Source organism: Tauraco erythrolophus, chromosome 19 (genome assembly GCF_009769465.1).
Source record: "Tauraco erythrolophus isolate bTauEry1 chromosome 19, bTauEry1.pri, whole genome shotgun sequence".
Classification (NCBI taxonomy): Eukaryota; Metazoa; Chordata; class Aves; order Musophagiformes; family Musophagidae; genus Tauraco; species Tauraco erythrolophus.
Window position 1 is genome coordinate 14,274,481 of NC_141483.1, and position 14,923 is coordinate 14,289,403.

Consider the following 14,923-nt stretch of genomic DNA (forward strand, 5'->3'; position numbering starts at 1 on the left):
AGTTTTGTTATCCTCAAGCCTGGTTTGACCGGCTTGTTGACAGCAGCCATAGACCCTTGTCACATGAACATTTCAGACCAAAAGTGGCACAAGAAGAGGTGGTGGGATGGCTGCGAGTGCCCGTGGGCCCCAGGCCACCTTCTTTGGAAGAGTTAACATCATCTGCGTGAACCTTTGAGGAGTTAATAGCGTGTTGGATGGCGAGTGACTGTCAGAGCATCCATAGCGTTGGGAAGGGGAATAAGAGAACGATTTCCAAGCAGCCTGGGAGTATTTAAGGCAGCCAAATCAGCTGCAAGCGCTCTATAGAAGTGGCACAAGAGAAAACTCCCCTTTACTCATAGTGTAGGATGGGTGGCCCAAATAATACCCCCCCCTTTCCAGCAAGAAAACTCCCCCCAAATATTTAAGACATGTGAGGATACCTGTGAACAGACACCGACGGCTCTCCCCACGGCGGCTGAAGGTTCCATCTGCAACCGAATCCTTGTTTCCCTGGTAATCTAGTGCTTTATGAACACTTAATCCCCTTTCACACCAATTGCTGGAGCAGCGCTGGCTCCTCACGCTGGCAGCACCCCAGCAGGGTGCAGCCATGGGGGGTGCTGAGTGCCCTGCCTGCTTCTGTAGCCAAACACAGAAGGGCAATAGCTGCATTTTGCAGCACAAATTCAGCCACAGAGAGAAGCGAGACTCCTGCAGATGAGGAGCAGAGTATGGACGAAGAAGATGATGAAGATGTTTGAAAAAACATGAAAAGGACTGGGGGCCCTGGGGGTTTGCCCCTGAAGCCGGACTGCCAGTCCCAGGAGATTTTACACAAAGTGGTTTACACAACGTAACTGTGTAAACTGTGTGAAAGTTAATTACACAAAACTTGAGTATTTCCTCCTCTTATGTTACCTGCTATGTAAATAATTTTTGGTTGGGCCCAAAAAGTGAAACTGTTAGAAAATGAAGAGCATAAAAGTTGGAGAATCATTTCCAGTGCAGCTAAAGATCTGTTTTATTTGCTATAGAACGGTGGCACCTTAGTAAATAATTCACTGGAGCATCTAGAAGTGTATCGAGAGACTCATGTGCAGCCCTGCTCACCTGGTTCAGGAGAGATGCTCCACTGAGTCCAAAAGCAGCTTCTTTTTCTGAGTATTGCAGCTGAGCAGGAGTTGGCACGAAGGACAGAAGGGAAATGTGCAAAAAGCCGAGGCACAGAAGCCAGCGCTGATTTTTTACACTGCTTTGTAGTTCTTCATTCCTTGCAGTTGGCTGTTAGGACGGTACGTGTTCTTGTTTTTATAGTGAATGAAAAGTCAGAGATTGAAAAATATTCACCTTGGCTTTACTGTTAATTTGTAATGGCAAACACTTAGAGAAGTAAAACATCCTTTGACCACCTCCCTCAAAGGAGCTGTAACCAGACCTCTGAGCTGTTACGTAGAATTTGCTGCATTTCTAGAGATATTTCCATAAGGAGAAAAGTCTGTACTAAAGATTTACCACGTTTAAAGATTCCATTTACAGTCCGTACAAACCCGTAAAATAAATAACTATCTTCACTGAAAGTGCCTCCGACAGCTCTGCTCGGGCTCCTCCAGCCCTACGCCTCGCTTTGCCGCGGCGGCAGGACAGTTCGCCCCGGGCAGCCCAACACGGAGCCTGGCTGGCGTTGCTGAAACGCGACGAGGTCTCCTTGGGATGCTGCCCGCTCTCCTTCGGCGCGGGGATTCCTCAGAGCAGGGTGGCCGTGGAGCCCTCGGCGTCCGGCGGGCTGGCGGGGAGCGTGCTGGCGTAGAACTTCTTCTGGGAGCGCAGGAGCGGGGTCTGAGTGTCGACGTCCCGGCAGGCGCTGCGTTTGAGGGAGAGGAAGACGTGCTGCGTCCAGCCGTACACGATGCAGTTCAGGAGCCCCTGGGAAGCCGCCGTCAGAGCCTGGGAGAGACCACAGGGGAGGTGAGGGCTCCGTCGTCAGCCAGCTCCACGGCTCCCTGCCAGGCTGCCGAACCCGGCACGGGACACCAAACCTCCCACTTCCAGCACCATTCGATCTATCTGCATGCCAGGTGATACAGGAACCTCACGGTTATTTTCATCATTTTTGCTAAATGCTGCCCCAGGCACGGCAGGCAGCTGGACAAGCGTTGTGGAGGAATTCCATTGGGAGACTTTCATAGAAAGGGACAAAACTAACTCATTTCCAGGGATCCTTTCTAGTCCTATTTTCTACAATTTCCATGGTGCCGTGATTTGTGGATGCTCCATCCCTGGAGATGTTCAAGGCCAGGTTGGACGAGGCCCTGAGCAACCTGATCTAGTTGGAGATATCCCTGTTCCTTGCAGGGGGGTTGGACTGGATGACCTTTGAAGGTCCCTTCCAGCCCTAACCATTCTATGATTCTATGATTTTGGTTACTGAGACCTGGTCAAGCCTGTGAAAAACGTAAAACGACTAACAAAGATCTTTGCCAACCAAAAGCATAAATCAGACTTAATGATCTTTGTGGCTACAAACATGCTTTGCCTAGCAGAGATTAGAAACAGGCAAATACTCAATTTTGTGTTCAAGCAGAGAGGGCAAAATGTAGGAGGTTGCAGATGAAGATCTTTACCTGTAGAATCAGGAGAGCCATGTAGATTTTGCTGTTTGTTGACACTGTGAGCTTCAGTATTCCAAGGAGGACAGCTATGAAAAGGGATGGACAAGAGGGCATTGCTTTAACCCCCGCTCTTTGGAGATTCCTTGCCAGGCACCATGTCCTAGGGGAATATCGGGAGAGTAACTCAGCTCTCTGCTAACCTGGGGCCCAGCAGCAGAAGAACGCGATGGGGTAGAAAACCACTCGTTGTTCCACTATCTTAATCATGGCCCACTGCTGATCTCCCAGGAATCCCGTGGAGTTTACAAACCTTTTGTACAAAACTCGGGCTTGGCAGAGTATAACCTAAAAAAGAACAAGCATAAAGTGGTCTTTGTACTTTGTGAACATGCTCTGATCTGGCTTGTTCATCTAGGACATGGTATCCCACGGCTTTTTTAGCCAAAACCTCATTTCAGTCAAACCTTTTCACGCAACAGCGCGTGCCCCCCGGGGGAGGGCAGTGGCTTTGTACGTGATCTTTTCTGAACTGAAGACTCCGAACTGGTTTGGGCTCCCACTGACCCACGCGGTAGGTGATCTCTGCTGCCGTGCTCGGAGCCGTCTCTACCTGCTAAAGCCTTTTTGGGATGGGCTGACAGAACACAGGGCTCCGGATGGATTTGTAGGGTGGCATGATGGTATTTTCTCTCCCCACCATCCCTTCAAAAAGGAAAGCAGCACCACGTGGTTCTTCCCCTGACATTGCCTGGCCTCTGGTACCATCCAAGCAAAGATGTAAAGATGAAAAGGGGAAAAATCTTCTCACACTGATCATCTGGGTGCAACGGCCAGTGTGCCAGGGCTACGTTTCTTACCAGAATGGCTACGAAGCTGATGAGAAAGGAAATGAGGAAGACCCCAATGCCATAGAAATGCATCGCACGGCAAACGGGGCCGCTCAGGGTCTGCGGCTCGTCGGGGTGCCCGGCTATTTCCATGTGCATCAAGAGACACCTGTGGGGAGAAAGGGAACAGCCTGAGCTCCTGCTGTGACTCCTAAGCAGCGAGGCTGCTGCGGAGACGCGCGAAGCTTACCCGTGCTTCTGGCTGAAGTTCTGGTAGCAACTACTGCTGTTGCCCAGGCAAAACACGGGCACCATGAGAAGGACAGGGATCAGGCTACGGGAGAAAAGACAACGGTGCAGTCATCAGTTACTGCTCCCATCCCCAACCCAACACTACTTGGTTTTTCTCCTGTCACTATAGAGAACTTAAAAATTGTTTTTATTGACACCGCGCTGGAAGAGTATTTCATCAGCTCGGCTAACTCCTGCACTTCAATTCGTGCAGGCAATTCACCAGTGAAGGGAGCACTTTCTGAAAAACTACATATAGTTACAACTAACTTGGTTGGAGAAAGGCCCTTACATCCCAAATCTCTTACTCTGAGTTTGTTAGGTCATGCTGATGAACTCTGCAGGTTCTAGTAACGCTTCCCTCAAAATAAGTAGGAAGCAGAGACCAGCACACTACAGTTTACCAAAGCCACATCATTCTGCCAGAGAGAATTAAATCTTCATAGAATCATAGAATGGTTAGGGTTGGAAGGGACCTCAAAGATCATCTAGTTCCAACCCCCCTGCCATGGGCAGGGACACCCTCCACTACACCAGGTTGCCCAAAGCCCCATCTAACCTGGCCTTGAACACTGCCAGGGATGGGGCAGCCACAGCTTCTCTGGGCAACCTGTTCCAGTACCTCACCACCCTCAATGTAAAGAATTTCTTTCTTATATCTAACCTAAATCTGCCCTCTTTCAGTTTAAATCTTACCTCGACGAGATCGTTGCTATTCGCCCGATGCAACTCGCGTAATCTACAACCTGCAAGACCCAAAGAGCTTAATTAAATGATCGTTTCTATACAGCCACTGGTTCACATGAACCACCTCCCAGGGAGTGCTCCAGGTGCTGAGGGTTCTTCAAAGGCTGCGTAATGCCCAGACTGAGCACAAAGGTTTGTTTCCGCTTTGCACTGAATCAACACCGCCGAGTTCAGCCTGTGCCCACTCGCAACAGAAAGAACCGACGCTTCCACCTGCTCACTGCCTTGTTCTCCTTCGAGTCTAGAGGATTTGAGGAGGGAACTTGGACCTGGACAAGGAGGAGCAAGCACTTGATGAGCTCTCTGGTGTAACTTGGTTTTTTGCACTGCTTATTCACTTAACCTGGCCCTGTTCCTCAGAAACTTCATGTTTGGATGAAGAAACGCAGGGGTGGCCTGGTATCTGCTCACCAGGGAACGCACTTTGGCAGCTGGCATCCGCACACCAGTGACAACAACACGGCGTGGGCACAGCTGTACTGGTGAGGAATCACGGTAGGTGTTGTGTTTTGAATGGGAGTCCAGCAGGAAGGAAACCAGCCCTGCAAGGGGATCCAAACCCTATGGACAAGAGCCCTTGAAATACAGACTGATCTGCCCAGCCTGCTGCTCCCAAACCGACAGAGGGAATATCTGGGATACAAAATTTGCTGTGCACGGCAAACGTCTGGGGAAGAAAAAGGTTATGTATGGAAATGGAGCTGATGATGGGTTCGATGGGAAGAGCTGCATAAGGAATCTGTCGTCTTGCAGCAACACATCAGGAGCAACACACCAGCTACAGCACTGGTGGGGCCTCGCTGTTTAGCCAGCTGTGAGGAATGAAACAGCTGCAAGGAGAGAGTCTGGTCATGCGGTATGTGAAGTGTTTGCTCAGCCTGCAACGCAGAGAGTGTTTTACTACGTCCTTGTTCCTCGGTTCCCAGGGACTGCACCGGTTCCCCAAAGGGTTTTGTAAAGGCCAGCGATGCTGAAGTGAGGACTGGCCGCTGTTCAGAGCCAACTGCTCCTTTATCACTAGCTCACCCCCGTCACACCTCCTACCTCAAACTCTTACAATACCTTACTGACGCTCTCGAATGCTGTATGACACCAGGGGAGGACAGAAACGGTCAGTTCTCAGTTCAGGCTGTCCAGGCACGTCCTGCTTTCCTGTCCCCTCTGCTGTGCACTGGCAGAAGGCAGCGACAGCAACAAACCAGTTACTCAGCTGGTGCAAATTGCTCTTCTTCTAACTGCAGAAGAACTTCACCAACACCCAGCCCTAAGCGTTCCCCGCTCTGAGATGTACGCCAGCATTGGCCTTTACCTGCTTTGGTCTTGCAAGCCTAATCTTTCACTGAGATCCTACAGCAGACCTACCTGGAACTCTGCTGGCCTCAGTGACCAAAATATGTCAATTCATACAGCCATGGGGCAGAAGGGCCTTCAAAGTCCTCGTGGCGAGATATGTTGTCATGTATGCATCTCCTAAACCCCACCACAACCCCAGAGTTAGCCCTTGGTACCCAACAGTTGTTGCATGTCAGTCCTACTCACCTGGGGGGGCATCCTGAAAAGGTTCTGATTGTATTTCATCTTTAGGTCCATGTAGAGATGCCAGGTGTAGTTGGCAGTGTACAGGAAAGAGGCCACGTAGAATATCTGGGAAATACAAACAGACGGCGTTTCAGTCCTATAATAATAGTTCCTGCAGCACTTCCCGTTCATCGCTGCTGAACCCAAAACCCACGGGCCAGAGGCAGGATGCTAAACAGGTGAGGGTCCCTGCACAGCCCCTGTGCTCGTGTCTACAGGGCTGCACTGGGACACCAACTGGGCAGAGCCCAGTAAAGGAGGGGCTCCCAACTCAGACCGCATAAAGGCAGCTTCACTTTGGCCTCAAACAAGGGACAGGAGAACTAATGTTAGCGTTAAAAATGTCTTAAAAATACAAATCCTTGTGACTTAGCTCATTTTTTGGCCCAAATCCTGGAAGCAAAGAGTTCAAAGGCACTTGGACCCTGTCTATGCTACATCCATTAGGAAACACAACGCAGATGTGGCACTTGGATTTGCTTCTCGCATAATGAGCTCACTACAGAGTGACTTCACAGAAACAGAAACCAACGGAAACCAGGACAATAGTATATTTAAAGAGGAAAGCAGGGGCAGAGAATACCTGCACTAAGCCTGAGTTAACATCCCAAGAGCCCTTTTCTCTCCACGGGAAAAAGGAGGAAAGAAAAGATACAGAACACTCCCACAGAATTTCCCAGCCCTTGATTCCAGCTTAAGGTGAGACCAAATATCTAAAATCTCTTGTAAAACCCCCCAAATCTTTCTTGCATTTGTTTCGGAATCCGTGGTTGCTGCCTAATCCTACCAGAGACATGCGTGTGCTGGGTTTGTTACAGGAAACACATGCTCCAGTGGCAAAGGCAAAGAGGAAGGGCTGGACAAGTGGATTTTCCTGTGGATTTGCTATCCTTTGCCAAAGAGGCAAAGAGCACAGGTTTGCCGCCCTGGTGTCATCTAAGCCCGGGAAAGTCGTCACTAAATAAACTTAGTCTCCTTCACTGAGATTGCAAACACTCCTGGCTGACTCAAGAGGCCGAGTCCAAGGGGCTGCGACGCTGCAGCAGGAACATTACAGTGACTTTCCAGCTCATTAGACAAGGTTTAACGAGCGTTTGTTGCCCTTCTTCAATTACTTCCACTGCAGATCATCAAAACAGCCCACAAAGGTCGTTCTCTTGCACTTCAGAACGCCTTAGAGAGGCTCACGGAATGTCGGTGCCGCCTTCTTTTTTGGAAGAGGGAACCAAACGCCACTCGTGAAGTTGCCAGCAGAGAGCGAAGGGAGTTCTGCTCTCCTGAGCCCCAGCTTCGGGGCTGTGGTCACCATCAGGAGACAAAGCAGGGGCTGGGAGACATGAGAGTCCCTCATTGTAACACTTCTCTGGCTCCCCGTTGCGCTCACCAGCGTGAGCGGAGCCTGCCAGGACATTATTAGGCCACTGGAACTGAACTGGAAGAATGTGGAGCAGTTGTGCAATTATAACCACGAACTCTACTCTGGACTTTAGTACTGTAAGGCAAAGGCAAGGCAGGGAGGAGGAGAGAACAACGTCAAGGGACAGCAGAAAGGAGCAGTGTTTACACTTAACAAAGAGTCTGGGGCTGAAACAAGGAAAGTCCAAGAGGAAAAGCAATCTCCTCCTTTACGACCTGGTACGGATGTTAGGGGAATTCCATCTGCTGCACCGTCAGCCCTCGGTGACAAAGTGACAGTAAACAGGCTGAATAAGCCAAAGCATTGTCCTGTGCCTAAGGCAATCCCTTGAGACAACCATATCACACAGACCGTGGTCCGAGTCTCTCCAAGGACTGCCACCTGCAAGCACCAGTGCAGAGCAGTCCTGAGCCTGCCCTCACCCCTCTCGTCCCATGCACTTTACATCTTCCAGGTGTCCGTGTGCCGAGAAGCTGCGGGTGTTTAGGAGACACCCGGGAACGCAGCCCTGGTGAGACTTCTCCACTCAGCATGGGCAGAACGGGGCCAGGAGACATTTACTCATTTCGTTGGGTTACAGATAACTTGTGCTCTGCAGAAGCCGCTGGTCAAACCTGTTACTGGCTCCTACTTACGCACGAGGTGTTCCCACCACGCAAGGGCATTGCTGGGGTGTTCAGTAAGAAGGTGTCCTGCGCCGTGTCACGTGCGCCGTGCGGGCACGGTTGCTATGGCAAGTGCTCCGTTTGTTTTAATTTCTCCCAGAGCAAACAGCAGCGACAGCTCTTGCCGGAGGCGGCTGGCTCTGCCACCCCGGCGGTCCTCCTGCCAGGGGGGGTCTGCTGGTGGCACGCAGGAGAGAAGCCCAGTGACGCTGTGGCTGAGGTCGGGATGTGGCAGGCACCCTGTGCACCCCACCGCAGCACCCTGACTGTCCCCCGTGGGGCTGAGGCCCATGGCCAGCTCTGCCTACCCATGCTGCCTTTCCCAGTGTGAAAGTAAAGCTCCCACCTTGCCCTCATCCCTTGCTGGTGTCCCTGAGAAGCATGGTCACAGGCTGGAAGAGTAAGGGCAGACAAGAGCCAGAAATGTACCGGAGCATAGCATGCCCTCAGCTGTCTCCACTGAGAAATGATGGTGTACTGTCTATACCCAACCCATTTCTCCTCTAGCAACGCAACCTGTCTTCTCCAGGCCATAAAAAGATCACACCAGCATTAAGAAACATCCTCCAGGCAAAGCTGCAAGAGAAACATCTCTGCAACAGCTCAGAAATGCCCTCAGCCCCGCATGTTCCTTCCACCTTCCTGCTCTGAAAAGCATCTCCCAAGCTCTCCTCATTCTCCCCTGGACCATCATCTAAAAACCATCGTTGATGTTGTTCAGTGTCATTCCCAAGCGGCCAAGTTACACGCGCCCCGCTGTTCCCTCTCTCGACGTGAACATACTGCGGCGCTCCCACCGCGGCACAGAGGAGCTACAGAAACCAGAGACAAGCCAGGAGTGGAACAGCTGCTCTCACCATCCTGAATTATGCTTTTACCATATGGTTTTACCATCAGAGTATTATGGTTTTACCCACAAGAACAGCTGTTGAAACAGCCCCGGGCTGCAGGTGCCCATCCCCAGACACACCACAGCATGAACACTTCCATCCCGCACACTCTGCTACTTCCCTGCCCTCTCCGAGAGACGTGGAGAACCTCTCCAGCTTCAGATGCCGCCGCTCAGCGAGGACGTTTCAGTTCCTGCCTGTGGGCACCATCGCGCTCCCTGGGCGCTGCCCAAGCCCACACAACACACATCAAGGCTCCCGGCAGCCACTTGCTCTTCCCAGCCACGTTTCCGTGGGTCCTTCAAAAGGAAACCGTTAAGTTTGTGAACCACCGCTCTTGGCTCAAGCGCGGCCGTACCCTGCAGAGTTTTTTGAAGGCGGTGATTCGCAACGGCCAGTGCTGAAATGGGAACTCGGTGAGACAAAAGCAATCCGTCAGGAAAACGGTGTTTCGCTCACTCCACTCCAATTAGTCTCCAGCACACAAAATCCGCTGGAAAGCAGCCGAATCGCCGGGGCACGGCGCTGAGCTTGCGCTGACAGCGCAGCCCCCGAGCATCCTTGGAAACGTTTGAGAGAGGATGGGGCCAGGCCAGCAGGAGCAGGGCTGTTTATATGAGTAACGTTGTAAGTCTGAGCTCGAGCGAATCGCAGGACGTGTCTGTTCCCGCTCAGGATGGAGGAAGCATGAAGAAGAACAGAATAGCTGCCATGTGAGAGGCGCAGAGATCATTGTTGGCACGGCTCCAGCAGGAAACAGATGAAGACCCATCTACTCTCTTTACACAAGCAACTCGAACACGGCAACCACGAAATCCCATGCTCTCTCTGCCTTCCTCATTGCCTCTCACAAACCAGACGTACCTACACCCAAGCACCCTTATCTCCGTTTCACACGCAAGGCGAAGAGATCTGATAAGTCAAGTTCACACGGCGAGTCTCTGCCAAAGCCTGTCTAGAAGTAGTCCCTCACGGCCACGCTCTGATCACCAGCGCGGCTAATTATGGCGCAGGGCGCACGGGAACAGCGTGAACGGGGATGCCAAGGGTACTCACCTGTCCCAGCGCTTGCAGGTTATAGCAGATGACATCCTGCTGGGAGGTCGGTGTGCTATAGAGGAGCGCCCCAGTGAGCCAGCACATGCCCAGGAACAGGTCAGAGAGGCTCAGGTAGAAAAGTGGACGAACCTGGGAAAAGTGACATTGGTCAGCAGGTCTGAGCGATGGTCACAACACCCCACGACTGCCTACAGCAGTGCTTTTACCCCGGCACCTAAATTTGCCTAAAAACCACGGTGGGTCTTGCTCTCAGGAGATGTTTTAATGCAGATATTCTGCTCTAATCACCCTTTCTGCTGCTAGCACTGCCTCAGGATCCAAGAGCAGCATCAACTCTTACAGAAAATATCTCAAAGGTCCAGAATGTTACTATCAAGGCCAGGTTGGATGAGGCTTTGGGCAACCTGGTGTAGCGGAGGGTGTCCCTGCCCATGGCAGGGGGGCTGGAACTGGATGATCTTTGAGGCCCCTTCCAACCCAAACCATTCCATGATTCTATGATTCTATTTTACAGAAAGGGGACAGGTTGGCAGGGAGAAGCGATGTCATTTTTTAAATCAACTGATAGAGAAATCAAACTTTTGGTAAACACAAACCCTACTTCAAGTCTGAAATAACTTGGAACAGACATTTTTCCTGTGTGTTTTCACGTTGTTTCAGTTGGTGACTAAGGCTGAATCTCTTTTACATGCCAGATTAATTTTCATTATGAGAGCCACTAGTCTCTCTGCTGCACACTGCATCTTGCTGGAACAGAGTCACCTCTCTAATGGCAGTTTCCAGCCCATTTCCAGTTTGCATGCACTGGCCAAAAGGACTGTAAACACTGTAGGAAAACATTTATACAAAATTCTGGCCAACATTTCCATTGTTAGTGGGAGAGCAGACACTCTGGAAAAGCAGCCTAATTATCCAGATTCTTAGTTGTAGCCTTCAGTACCTAATTTTCAGCATCCTGGAGAGAAAATGAGGGCTTTTTTTTTTTTTTTTCCCCCTACAGGAAATTAGAACGCTAAACACAGCACAGAAACATTTCAGGAGGCCTCGATTTTAAGATTTTTTTCATGGAACTGAGCTTTTGGTGAGATTTGCCTTAATATTGTCCTTTAAGTAAACGCTTGCCACCCATCGCGTTGCGTGATACTTGTCTTGCTCCCGTGAGCAACGAGAAAGAGCTTAGTAAGATCAGTAAGCAGTAAGGTACGTTTGATTGAACCAGATGTGTCCTAACAACACAGTTTGAGGGAGATCTGCCCAGTGTCTTCCTGGGCCCCCCACCACTGTACAGCAGCATTGTGCAGAAATCCTTCTGCAGGATTTCTCTTCCTCCAACATCCTTCTCCCTCCAGTTCCATATTTGTACCATCCAACCCAGGAACATGGTAAAGCAAACTGCTGTTGCTAGCTAAATAGCTGGAGCCAGTTTGTGCATCATTGTGTTTACAGACACCTTTTTTAACCAGGCTTTTCCTTGTTGGGGCAGAACTGAAGCCCTGGCAGGCTGTCATAGGCATGACAGGCTGGGGACATTGTCCAGTTTGAGAGCACAGCAGGTTAAAATAAGCTCCAAAATAAGCAAAGAAGCAACTTTTGCAATCGAACAGGTGACCCCTTTCCCTAGGAACAAGTGTCCTTGGAGCGAGGCACCGCTCTTTGGTTGAGGAGCTATTTTGGCACAGACCTAAATAAAGAAGTAGGTGACATAATGGTAAGTGACAGGCAGCATGGCTCTTCCTTGCAAAACGGAAAAGAAAAAAACACAACAAATGGTATTTATAAAATAGAGGAAAGGAATGTAAAGACATAAAGATTCAGATGAGCTGCCAGGCTGGAGCATACGTGTTGAATTAGCTCTGCCTGGCCGTTGCCCAGGGACATCTGCCTGCACACAACCCGTTGACATGACAGAGGAAAGTCTTTGTTTGTTGCTTGCCATCATCTCTTCTGAATGACTTAGCTCAGCCTGAAGAGTTTTATTGATGCCGTAGAGACAGAAAACAAGCTTCAAGAATGCAATATTTGATTTCCTAGGCTGGGGGCAGGAGGGGAAGTGTTTATAACATTGTTCTCCTCCCAGCCTCCAGAGCTGTTTATTTTTAAACATTTTATTCTGGAGCCTTATGACTCAGGGAATAAGCTGTTTGTGGCAAGTTTTGATATGGATCTCTTCCAGCCCATTTGTTTACAAATTTTCACTTCAGACCAGAAACATGGGGACAAGGCAATGGGGAAGTTACTGAAGATTTTGCTGCTTTTGAAACACCAGCAATGGATCGCCCCTGGCAGCAGAAGAGCCTGGCAGCCTGATGCAGATGAATCACTCCAGCTGGTATCCATCTCTCCTGTCTGGATTTGCAGAAATAATCTGAGCAGAAACATCTGGACTCTCTCGAGCAGGAAGGGTCCATCTGTGACCTGGAGCCACGCGTGGCTCACAAACAGCTGGAGTGCAGCTCCCAAGCCACAGCCACATCATATGACTAATAGCACAAAGGCTCCTGAGTAATGTGGACTTCTAGCCATGGAAATCAACGGGCCCAGGCTGCTGAGTCATTAGGACACTTGCCAAACTGAGCTTCGTATCACACCAGAGCAGAGGACCCCAGGAGAGAACCATGTCTGGAACTCTCCAGGTGCAGGAGATGTGGTAGAGGGAGCCTTTGATAGGCACCCCGTGCAGCACAAGCTCAGGCAGGTCTTCCATCCCAGCACTGAGGTGAAGTCCCAGCCTTCATTTCCCCCTGGGAATGCACAGAGATCTCTGCAGCTCATTCTCGATGTGCTGGGCAGAGCGTTTCCAGGAGGCTGGCTGCCTGGGAGCGAGGCTGCCCTGCGTGTTGTGAGGGATGCAAATTTGCCCTGCAAACCTGGATTCACGTTCTCCTCCTCTCCCTGCCTCATCCAACGACCTGTCAGTTGTTAGTTTGACTGCATGCCTTCCTTCTCTGGGGATAACTCCCTGCATTCCCTGGAAGTGCTGTTCTCTGGGCTGCAGACCAAACCCATGATGTACAAGAACATCGAAGATGAGGGAAGTACAAATACAGCTTTGTTACAACACAGCTGCCAGCTCTGCTGTCCTACTGCTCTCAGCAGTAACCTGTCATCTGCGTGGTCCACAGCCTGGGCTACCAAACATCTGCAAATCCCGGACAACAAACGCCTGCTTCCCACTGATCAGCTCTGGGCACTGCCTCCGGTAAGTCCTGGACGGACGGAGGGACCACATGGGGACAGCAAAAGCCTGGCAGCCTTGGGATGGGGGTCTATGGTTACTGCGCATGTGCCAGCCACCTGCTCAGCAAATCTGATCTATCCCAGAGACACGGGGTTCCCAGCGCACGTGAGGCACTCCAGACGTGCCAGGCACTGCATTCACATCAGATCTGCAGTGCACGTGTGGACAGTCCCATCCTGAGGGAACTTTGCACCCGAGTCCCACTGCTTCAGTGTCAGAAACGTCTGCGGCTCCTGAGTGTGGCCAGGGTGAATCTTCCAAAGCCCCACCACGGAGCTCAGCACAATAAACTGCTTTTCAGTCCTGTCTCTTTTTGTCTGCACTTTGCAGCACCTCTGAGTTGTATCAGTTTTAGTAGTGCGCCTGCCTGGAAAAACTACTCAGAAATACCCGAAGACGGACACCTGTAAATACATTTCCTACAAGGGCATCTCCAATTTGCACTTCAGCAGCTTTGCACAGAGCTCCTCAGCTCTTCAGGCGTTTCACCCCACAAGGGAGGACATGCTAACAACCCCCTGTTCCCAGGATGTGTCTGAACGACGGGAGGACTTTCCCGGAGCGGCAGAAAGCGCAGGGCTAAGGAGCCTGCTTCTCCCTGCGTGGGTGCAGTTCAAGGTGAGTCCCTTCTACTCATATCGCAGACAAAAGGCCAAACTCTTGGCCAGCCCTTTGACTCCCAGTTGTTAAACAAGGTGTAACCACATAAGCCTGAGACCGGCGGTTGCTCCCACACGGGTCTTTGCTACACACACAGCCCATTTGTAAGCTCCCAACACCTTTTCCTGGGAAAAGGAGGCGCAGACCTTACCTCGGGGGACCGCACTGCATTTTGAAAGACGGCGTAGGCAATAATTGAGCTGGAACCTATAACGCTGAGAAAACAAAGCACAGGTTGGAACTGGAGCACATCCGCCTTGCTGGGATAAGCGATTTCTCTTTTTTTTTGACGGAGAAAATCGTCGTTGCAGTAGTAACTCCAGCCCGGCATCCCGGGGCCGCGGGTTTAGCAGCGCGTCGTACCTGAGCACGGCCATGGTGAACTGAATCCACTGGAGAGCCGAGTAGACCTGGGGGGAAGGACGGGTGGGAGCTCAGCACGACACGGCCCCACGGACACGCGAGCGGCTCCGCGGGCACGCACGGACCGGGGAGTGCCGGGGGCAGGAGAGGAGCGGGCAGGGCTGCTGGTGCCGCCGGGCTGGGAGCGCCGGGGGCGAAGGGGCGCGCACAGAGACGGGCAGGGTCCCGGGAGAGGGGAGAGCCGCTGCCCCCGGGGTCCCGGTACCGGCGGGACTCGCTCACCTCCTGCCAGCCCCCGTCCAGCCGCGCCGCCTCAGCCGGGAGGGCCATGGGTACCCGCCGCCGCCGCCGCACCGCTCCCGGGGCTGCGGGCACCGCCTGCGCTCCGCCCCGGGGCCACCCCGCGCCCGGCCCGCCCCGCGCCCAGCCCTCGCCGTCGGGGCCAGCTGCGGGGAGCGCCCGGTCACGGAGAGGGAGCCCAGGGGGAACAGCGGAGCCGGCGTCCCCGGAGCCGAGGACCCGCCGCTCCGCCGCCGTGCACCCCCTCCGGGACACAGAGCCCGACCCAGCCCCGGCGGGAGGGCTCGACGGGGA

At 51.9% G+C, this 14,923-nt stretch overlaps 1 protein-coding gene across 1 annotated transcript; it reads right to left on the reverse strand.

Annotated features, from left to right (window-relative positions):
• Window positions 1–1,720: 1,720 nt before the first annotated feature.
• On the reverse strand, window positions 1,721–14,659 carry TMEM116 (transmembrane protein 116). Its single transcript, XM_086623596.1, has 11 exons — window positions 14,612–14,659; window positions 14,330–14,376; window positions 14,118–14,181; window positions 10,066–10,197; window positions 5,999–6,103; window positions 4,409–4,458; window positions 3,672–3,755; window positions 3,452–3,590; window positions 2,795–2,939; window positions 2,607–2,680; window positions 1,721–1,929 (listed from the first exon to the last, which is right to left on the reverse strand). The coding sequence occupies exons 1-11, from the start codon at window positions 14,657–14,659 to the stop codon at window positions 1,729–1,731; spliced, it is 1,089 nt and encodes a 362-aa protein (XP_086479722.1). The 3' UTR covers window positions 1,721–1,728.
• Between the last annotated feature and the right edge of the window lie 264 nt (window positions 14,660–14,923).